The 9,681-nt window shown below is 37.9% G+C and overlaps 4 protein-coding genes across 4 annotated transcripts; 2 read left to right on the forward strand and 2 right to left on the reverse strand.

Moving 5' to 3' along the window:
- Positions 1-14: 14 nt before the first annotated feature.
- Positions 15-3,516, forward strand: LOC103314407 (hypothetical protein). Its single transcript, XM_008200426.3, has 5 exons — positions 15-127; positions 182-1,167; positions 2,872-2,932; positions 2,978-3,135; positions 3,184-3,516. Exons 1-5 carry the CDS (start codon positions 71-73, stop codon positions 3,458-3,460), a joined length of 1,539 nt encoding a protein of 512 aa, XP_008198648.1. The 5' UTR covers positions 15-70; the 3' UTR covers positions 3,461-3,516.
- Positions 3,452-4,180, reverse strand: MagR (Magnetic receptor). The gene is made up of 5 exons (XM_963170.4): positions 4,038-4,180; positions 3,932-3,985; positions 3,801-3,876; positions 3,677-3,751; positions 3,452-3,626 (listed from the first exon to the last, which is right to left on the reverse strand). Exons 1-5 carry the CDS (start codon positions 4,116-4,118, stop codon positions 3,523-3,525), a joined length of 390 nt encoding a protein of 129 aa, XP_968263.1. The 5' UTR covers positions 4,119-4,180; the 3' UTR covers positions 3,452-3,522.
- A 65-nt stretch (positions 4,181-4,245) lies between these two features.
- Positions 4,246-7,450, reverse strand: Sur-8. The gene is made up of 2 exons (XM_963095.4): positions 7,152-7,450; positions 4,246-7,105 (listed from the first exon to the last, which is right to left on the reverse strand). Exon 2 carries the CDS (start codon positions 7,043-7,045, stop codon positions 5,348-5,350), a length of 1,698 nt encoding a protein of 565 aa, XP_968188.1. The 5' UTR covers positions 7,046-7,105; positions 7,152-7,450; the 3' UTR covers positions 4,246-5,347.
- A 312-nt stretch (positions 7,451-7,762) lies between these two features.
- LOC656492 (uncharacterized protein) lies at positions 7,763-8,906 on the forward strand. The gene has a single exon (XM_963018.5). The coding sequence runs from the start codon at positions 7,870-7,872 to the stop codon at positions 8,803-8,805; it is 936 nt and encodes a 311-aa protein (XP_968111.1). The 5' UTR covers positions 7,763-7,869; the 3' UTR covers positions 8,806-8,906.
- The last annotated feature ends 775 nt before the right edge of the window (positions 8,907-9,681 follow it).

The raw sequence follows: 9,681 nt of genomic DNA on the forward strand, positions 1-9,681 counted from the left end.
TTTCTGTAAATGTACTTGACAAGTTCCCCAAACATTTTGACAGTAGTGACAGTTACTTTTTTGAATTGTGATGGATTATTTTTACGGGGCCCCCCGACGGCCCCCAGCCCCCCCAACAATAAACAGAGTAAGTTACATGAATGACGTGATAATTTTCCATAAAAACAATTTTTTTCTTTAGCTTGATAGAGTACCAATAGTGCCTGAAGTCTCAATAATTGAAAACCCCCCAGTAAGACCCCAAAACGTACTAAACATCGACAAATCTCGACTCAGACCATCATTTCCTTGCGATAATTTGAAAAAACAAGTGCGGTTTCAAAGCCCCAACTTTGATAATAAAGAAAACCAATTGCCTCAACCACAGACGCTTAAAACAGCGCCTGATTTAAACGGCAAGACTTTCAAGCAGATTTATATGGCAAATGTGCCCGACCGGCACTTGGATCTGAGCCTTTTTGAGCCTTCCTTCTGCGAAAAACGGGCACAAGAGCCCCAATTACCACAACTTGAAACTGTCTCTAATTATGCCGAATTTAAAAGACAGTCACAAACGTGCAGTGAATTTTCACGCCTGAAAAGTATTGAAAATGTCGAGCCCCAAATACCACAACGTGAAACTGTCAATAATTATGCCGAATTCAGGCAAAGACAGTCACACCTGAGAAGTATCGAAAATGTTGGCTTTAGGGACAGTTATCCGAGCGAAGTGAGACCAAGACACACAGAAATCTGCACTCAGACTGAGCCCCCTTGCACCGAAATCGCCCCCACGAGTGACGAGCCCACGATTCGAGACTTGTTCAAAATAATCCAGCAACAAAACGAACAAATTATGTTGCTCCAAAGGCAGGTAAACAACCTGAAAACTAGCATAAGACAGCCCGAGATCGAATCAGGGCCCCACGACGACTTGAACAACAGCCCCAAGAAGAGTTTGTTTTCGTTTGACGTCAAAGCGACAAGTTTTGAATTTTCGTTCCGGCCCCAACATAATAAATTTCGAAAACAAAACGATTTTCTTGAGCCAAGGATTCAGGAAATTGTCGAAAATTGCGCCGAAAATCCGAATTCGTTGCGACTAGAAGAGTCGCTAAATGTGAGAGATAGCTACGTTAGTGAAGTGCCGAGTATTCAGATTAAAATGGATGAGTATCACAGTTCAGAGTGAGTTTAGACTAGGGATATCGAAAGGTTAGGATACGAAACGATGTAGAAATCAAACGTTCCCCATTTTTCGTAGTTCCGTTAATGCCGCCAGAGGGCGCAGTTTCATTACCGACGAGTTTTCAGAGCAATGAATTTGAAAAAAATTGAAGTCTACTATATTTAACTAAAATCTTCTATCTTCTATGTGCCTAAAACATAGAAATAGAATCTTTTGTATTTCGCGACCGTGGCCTTTCATGATTGGCTACTTTCAAACGTTCTTTCTTTATTTTTATTATTTTCATCTTTATCTTGATTTTAAAAAAGTACTTAGTAAATAGATGGGTTTTTGATCCGATTTTTAGATTTTGTCGTATTTTTTTACTTCTTACGTTCTTAATTATTTAATGAGTTTTAAGAATCTTATAATAATTTCAATTTTATTATAGAAAATTCTCGATGAATAGATAATTGTAGAAAAAGCCTGAGTAGTAAACAATACAGTGAAATGTCTTTGAAAAAGTCAACGGCAATGTAATATTATATAAAAAACAGAAACTTTTTAAATATTTTTTTTAATAATGTTAATGTTATTTAGAAATTAAAGAAGATAATAAAAAATCTAGTTCACGTTAGGTGACATTATAAAGAACTTTTTTAGGTTTTTTAATTTAATTTTCAGAACTATCTTTAATTTTTTGAAATTTGTGCTAAAACTGGATTTGCTGTTTCATTCAAATAAAGTTAAGGATATTACTAAAATTTAGAGAAAACCAAGTGATAAAAAATGAAGTTAAAAGCAGATAGATATTTACTGATGTTTTTATCAGATTCTAATGCTCGAAAATTTTCTGTAACCAATAGTTTTTTTTTAAACGTGCATAGTCAGGGGTTGGAAAATTAAGTAGCCCAGAGTTTTTTAAACTAACTCTGTATAAGTAAAGTAGTAATCTCATTTTGGGGTAATTATTAAAAAATGAAACTTTTAACTGTCAGGTTCTTTTATTGAAAAACAATTACACAATACAATACAGATTTGAGGACGTTTCGATATAAAGGTGCCACCATCAGGCTGTCTGTTCATAAATAACTTTTTTAATCACATGATGTAATTACTTAATTAATAAATGATTTATATTAATCTTCTATATATTTTTTGAAACTTCTATATTTTCAAGTGAATTCTTCTATTTCCGACATTTTGATTTCTGGCAACCCTACTGAGACCTAAACAAAATGCAAAAACTTTATCGTAAACTGTATTTAAAAAAATTCTGTTCTCACTGTTTTTAGCCACAAATTTTGACTTGAAGAATTTCTTCATATTTGTAGTGTTTTTAAAGTAAATGTAGGTCCAAGAAATATTTTGGTTGAAATAAATTGATAGATATTTTTTTATTGAATAAAATGCTTATTAATGAAGTTGATGGGAATTTTTGACGGTGAAAATGTTGAATCGATAATATTTAATATTGAAGAGATTTTGGATTTTTGTCAACTGTTCTCAATTCTTATTAGATATAAAGCAAAAAATAAATTGAAAGTAGATAACATTTAATGCATCTCTAGTCAATCGGCTGATTTTAAATTAATTTAAAACGATTCGGCGCAGAGACGCTATAACGTCTCGTACTTCTTTTGGGTACGATTTTGTATCTCATTTCGTCTCCTAACTTATAGTCCTCCGTAGTTTGCACTATAAAATTTAAATAATTGTTTTAGTGACGAGGAGGAGTCTCAGGGTAATAATAACGTTGGGCTTACGTTCTATAAAGACTTAATGGTAAGTTATGGGCCATTTGGCCATCTTATAACTTTGGTTTTTCAGGATCAGGTCCATAATGTTTTGAAAAAAGTCCAAAAACAGTCGGAGTGTCAAAACAGGCCTGGCCAAACTATGAAAGCTGTGAAACAAGCAACTTTGCAACATTTGAAAGACATTGGCGTGAATTTATCGCCAATACAGGAATCTAGTGAGGTCACAAGGTAAACCCAATTTATTTATAATTTTTTTTTTAAATAACAAATTCTTAGAGAAAGTGATTGTGACCAAACCGATGTCAGTTGTGCCGTCCAACAACTCCTAATGAAATATTTACCTGAAGATAAGTTGGCCAAAGCAATAAATAAACCTCGTCCAATCAAAGACAACCAATTCAAGCCGCCCCTAAACACTGACTTTTCATTCGCAACACTTCAATACATGAAAAAGTATAACTTGATTGATGGGAAAAAGGGGCAACAAAGTGGGGAAACAAATCCTAAGATTTTAGATGTGACAGCGCTGAAATTGCAGCCTAAACTTTTGTAATTATTTTTTATTAAAACGTAACGTTTATGTACAAATAAATACTAATCAGACTATAATTGTGTCTAAATGTTGAACGACTCGCCACAACCACACGTGCCTTTAATATTTGGATTGTTAAAAACGAATTCTGAGCTTAATTTATTTTGCACGTAATCCATTTCAGTACCTGGAAGTTTTTTTGAGTATTATTATTGTTTTGATTAAATGGAAAGTTACCTAAGAGTGTGAGTTGTGCTTTCTTATCTATGAAGATTCTGACACCATCTTGGACCACTTCTTCGTCCATTTTATCTAATAATTATTTATAACCAACGGTCTGGTTGAATTAAATAAAGCTTACCTTTCTTATCAACATAGTCCAAAGTGTATGACAAACCGTTACAACCCCTCTGTTTCACCCCAATTTTTAAACCAACCTAAAAGTCAGCGAATTGCAAAATTAAATTACAAATCAATAGTAACCAATAATACGTAATTATCCTGCCCTTTCAGTATTTCTTTGACTCGATTCACCGCAGCTGGTGTCTAGAAATGGAAATTTTCCAAAATAATTGACATAACCTAACTTTTGGTTTACCAGAACTAAAGCAGCTCGTGTGGGGGCTAGTTTTTTGCGCACTGCTCGCACAGTGGCCGTCGCAACCACTCTGCTAGCCATCACTTTGGAATTTATTCAAATTTGTTTGAATTTAACACAAATTGCGAATTTGGTGGATAATTGTCATTCTATCGCCAATGTGGCGGGTTCAAAGTCACTAGAAAAGGTCAGGTCCGTACTAAAAAAGTTTGAACTTCCAGAAACCTTTATTATCAAATAAAATCACAATTAAATGCATATTTTTATCCAAAATATAGTTGAGACTTAACCCAGTGTTGCTGTAGCTAATATAAATAACACAAATTATAAATAATCGGACATTTTCACACGTAATGAACGATTAGATAAAACACATCATTCGCTGCAAATAAAACTGGAGTATTGTGTTTTATTGCTAACGTCCGGTTTCCAAAACGATAAATATCGGTCATTAAGACACAAAATTATACCTTTTTTCAGAAATTTTGAATAGATTATTAGATGCGACGAACTAGAATATCAAAGAAGATTACGAATTGTTATAAAAAAGAATACTGTGATTATGTGATTTTGTTAATTTAATTTATTTTATGAATAGAATTATTTACGTTTACAATATCAATAAATATAAGTAATGACGGCAAAAACAAGTTCTTGCTATTATGACATTTTGAATCAAGTTTCAGTTTAAAATTTATGGAAAATTACGTTTTACACAAACTCAAGCTGAGTAAAATTTATCCAAATTGTTGAAACTTATCTGTCACAGTTATTGACATAGGTCAATTTTTTTGTTAAAATTTTCATTTGCAAGGATTTATCAAAGATATCACAGCCCTTGACCCCTTTGCAATAAGTGAATTATTTTTTTTACATTCGATAACCGAAGGTAAATTTCAACTGTCAAAATTCATGGCTAGTATGATTTTTTTTTCAAAATGCTATGACTCAGTTTTTTCAAATAGAACATAATAATTTGTAACAACTAACTTGAAGAGAAAATGCGACGTTGTCATTTTTATAGTTTTGAAATGTGCTAATAGTTATCTAATGGATAATTTATAAATTATCATTTTATTATTTTAAAGCCACTGCTAGGGTAAAGTTACGGAACCGATAAAAATGTTGTGGAAACCGGTCATTAATGATCTATTTTAAATAATCCAGTAAATGAACCGATGGGCGAAAGGACGACTACAACACAAAGAACTCGGAACAATTATTCTAAATATAAAGATAATGTCTTTTCTTTATCAACATTGATTAATAACAACTAACAGACACACTGGTTATGACATATTTTAAGACAATCACATGGCACGATAAGGCCCTTGCATTTTTAAATATTGGATAACAAGCGACGGCCCCCCTGCCACAATTTCGGCAGGAATTTGTGACAGCGGACAATTCTCTATACTCATGATTTGTAAATTTGAACATAGCGCCAATTCAAACGGTAAATTATGCAACGACGGGTTATCATTAACATACAACGATTCTAAATTCTCCAACGTCCCGATCTCCTCCGGCAAATACGCCAAATTATTCTCCCCCACGCTCAAAAATACTAAATTCGCCAGATGGCCAATGGCCCTCGGCAGCGACGTCAGCTGATTACTCTGCACTATCAACCTCTGCAAGTCCCTCAAATACCCGATCTCGTTCGGCAACTGCTCCAGCCGGTTCTCCTCCAAGTCCAACACCCGCAACTTCCTCAAATTCCCCACACTGGGCGGAATCCGCCTCAGCAAATTATTCGACAATACTAAAACCTCCAACGCTTGGAGAGCCTGAATATCGTCCGGTAATTTCCCCAACTGATTCGTCCCCAAATTCAACTCGACCATATTCGTCCACGTCCCGACATCTAGCGGCAGCGACGTCAACTGATTCTCCTTCATATTCAACTTAGTCAAGTGTTTCGCCCGCGAAAAAATCCCATACGGAATTTTATCAATCTGGTTGTGTTCCAGATTAATCGAATCGACATTCGTGAACTGCGAGGGCCCCCCTGAGGGGTACGCTGCGAAGTTATTCCGCGAGAGCGTAATACTCGTCAATTCGCTTAAACTGGACAACAAACCTTCCGGCAACTGCGAAATCGCGTTACCCTCAACATTAAACTCATCCATGTGTCTACAGTTACTCAAACTGGAGGGAATAAACGACAAACGATTGTAACGTAACCCTAACCGCGTCAATTGCTGTAATTCCCCTATCGTGTCAGGGATGTCCAAAAGCTCGTTATGTTGCAAATCAAGGGTGGACAAATTAATACACTGCCCGATTTCCTCGGGCAGGTGTTCGAGGTGATTGTGCGAAACGTCAAATGTGACCAAATTAACTAGTTTTCCGATCCCTGCCGGCAATTCTTTAATTTTATTTTCCCGTAAACTGAGCATCGTTAACGAGGTGAGAAACCTGATTTCGTCGTCGACGTAACGAATTCGGTTAAACCGCAAGAAGAGCGTCGTCAGTGACGTTAATTTGTACACAACATCGGGGATATCGTTGAGTTTGTTGTGCCTCAAGTCGAGCACTTTCAGCGACTTGAGGCTCATGAGCGAGTCTGGGAGGCTCGTCAGCGAGTTCTCGCTCAAGGCGAGCGTCTGCAGGTTGGTCAGGCAGCCGATCTCGAGCGGCAGGTAGACCAGCTTGTTGCCGTACAGGTACAGCTCGGAGAGGTGGATCAGATCCCTGACAGTCGGGGGCAGATGCGTGATGTTGGACTTACTCAAGTCAAGCCGCTTCAGGCCCTCGTCCCTGCACCTGAGAAACTCCTTGGAGACGTCCAGGTCGGCCTGGATCGGCTTGTTCTTCTTCGCTGTGGGCTTCGGCTTGTTCGACTCCGGGTGCTTCACCGTCACCACCTTGGGGCGCGTGATGTCGCCCCCCAGCGAGCCCGACGAGTACTTCTTCTGCTTGACGCTTTCTAAGACACCTGAGGATTCAGCTTCTGGCATTTCGGATTCTGGCAGACACGTGTTCCCCGTTGAAGGTTGAGTCATTCCGAAGACCAGTTAGTTTGTGCGACAGTTAATTGCTTCGGCAGTGTTCATTGCGTGAAACTGAGAAGGGGGTTAACACGAATCGGGCAAATGGGGGCGAGCTCACCATTTTGGAAGATTTCGAGCAGAGAGGTTTGCAACATCGTTGTAATTGTATGAGGTGACTTGCAAGGGGGCTGCTGATGTGACAGCTGCCGGTGCCGCCGCCCTCTTGATTATAAACACAACATCAAGCCAAGCGCACGGAATGCAACAAAGAACACACACTGAGAGAGCGGGACTTGGAAACGGGGCGATTCGCACGGATTTGGCCACCCTGGAGCCGCTTTTTCCAACAATTGAGTGGAAAATTCAACTTTGAGGCGAGTTTTTCTGCAATCGCGTTGCCATTTTCCGACAACTGTCACTCGACGTGTGTTCGGGGAGACCGCTCTGGGTTACACTCATGTAACCGTTTATTCAAGATAGGATTGGAAGTGTCAATTACAAATTTTGTAAAATTGTATAGTCTTTTCTGGTTTGTTCCCCTAACTTCAATAAACGAACGACAAATGTGGGGTTTATTTGCACCGAGTGATCGGGTGGAGTAACCGAACGCACCAAAATCCCCAACAAATAACCCCACGCGTAACCACGAATGTACCAAACCCTTATTACTAACCCCCGAAAAAAACTGAGGCCTAAACTCAAATTATGTACCAAATTGTTGTGCTAGCGGGTACACGAACAAACCCTGTCAACTGTCAGTCGTCACCCGCCGTTGTCATGCCGCTCAACATGTAAACAATCAATTTGATTGAATTTTTCCTAAATTCTTGAATAAAATGTACGTTTTTTGGTGGTTTTTCGCGTACTATTTGCGCCCCATCGTCAAATGGTTCCTTCGCAAGACCACCGGTTTGTGCGAGCTTCAGAGGATCTGCTATGGCAAGGTTCAAGGGGCCCCCAGGACCAAAGCCGTGGACTACTCCCTCTGCATGTCAAAGTCGCCCCAAATCGCCCAACTGATCGCGCACTTGAACGACGTAAGCGACAATCAGCGGTTTGTCGGTTCCAACCTCAAAGAACTCACAAATGGGGCTGTCAACACAGTCATGCTAGTCAAGAAAATCAACCCGAAAATCCACTTCCAATTCGTGATAAACTTCGGTCAGTGCGTGGAGCAGATTTGGGGCTATCGCCAGCTGCTGGCAGAAGTGGAGGAACTGAGGAAGACAGTTTACGACGCTGATAATTTTGGACACGAACGAAAATTGCAGGATTTGTGGGAGAAGTTGATGCCCCACGAGCGTCTGGAGGGGCGCGTGACCAAGCAGTGGCAGTACATCGGGTTCCAGGGCGATGACCCCAAGACCGATTTTCGGGGAATGGGGCTCCTGGGGTTGGAGAATCTCCTTGCTTTCGCGAGTGATTATCAGGACGCTGCGACTTATGTCCTGTCTCATTCGCATCACCCGCATTATGGGTACGCGTTTGCCATTGTGGGGATTAATTTGACAAGTCTGGCGTGGACCCTTTTGAAACAGGGCGATGCCAAGACTTATTTTTTCAATATGGTGAAAAGTGCACCAAGTTTGAAACTGTTTCACCAGTTTTATAGTTACTTGTTTTACGAGTTTGATAAATATTGGATTGAGTGTAAGCCAAAGGATATTATGGAGTTTTCTACTATTAAGGACAACTTTGAAATAAATGTTAGGAATGCGTTGCAGGATCCGAATGCTGTGTTTCGGATTAATTTTAGTGTTGACACTATTTAAGCTCTCTTGTGATACTTCAAGGCTTTGTAAATACGATTTTTATGTGTGGTACACTTTGTATGTTTTAAGTACACAAACAAATAAAAGTGAATAAAATAAAATTAAGTTGTTTTATTACCAAAATGGAAAAAATTACAGATGAAGTACTCAATAAAAATATTCCTAAAGCATTATTATTGACTTCTTTTTAGTTTTGAGTAAAAATTACTGGATATTAAAAGAAACACAGCAAAAAATGCCAGAATTATGAACAGTGGCTTCTTCTTGGTGACAAATATGAGATCTTTTGGCTCGTAACAAACTTACAAGAATGCCAATAACTAATAACTCATTATTACCAATATTTTTTGAGACAACCTTTATATAATGTTAAAAAGAATCATTAAAAAGTTGAGGCAAAATAATAATAATAAAGCATACAAAATGACTTATCAAAGCAACCGGCAGGTGGAAATAAAAATTTGGTATTTTCAGTAGAGCATTATAAATTAGTTATTTGTGCAACAAGATAAAATAGTCACTTTTCCTGGCGAGTTGAACACGAAATTTTGTAGAAAGTTGCATTTTTCCATACAGTTCGTAACTTTCGAGTTCACTAGGGTGTATGTATTGAAAATGAACCGAATTTTAGATTTCTCTAGCAGTTATTCAATAAAAAATTGTTCCAAGTGGCAAATCCGAACACAAAAAGTTTACGTAATTAGAGTAAAAAGTATTAAATTAATTTAATAGTCGAACATGTTAAGCATAGCATGTTATACAGAGTGTTTCCATAATTTTACGAAGCCTGCGCCTATAAAATACCACCAACAATACATATTCCGATACGAACTCGATTAAAAATTTTGAAAAAATGGATAGTCCCTGCGTAGTAAT

This window comes from Tribolium castaneum, chromosome 7 (genome assembly GCF_031307605.1).
Source record: "Tribolium castaneum strain GA2 chromosome 7, icTriCast1.1, whole genome shotgun sequence".
NCBI lineage: Eukaryota > Metazoa > Arthropoda > Insecta > Coleoptera > Tenebrionidae > Tribolium > Tribolium castaneum.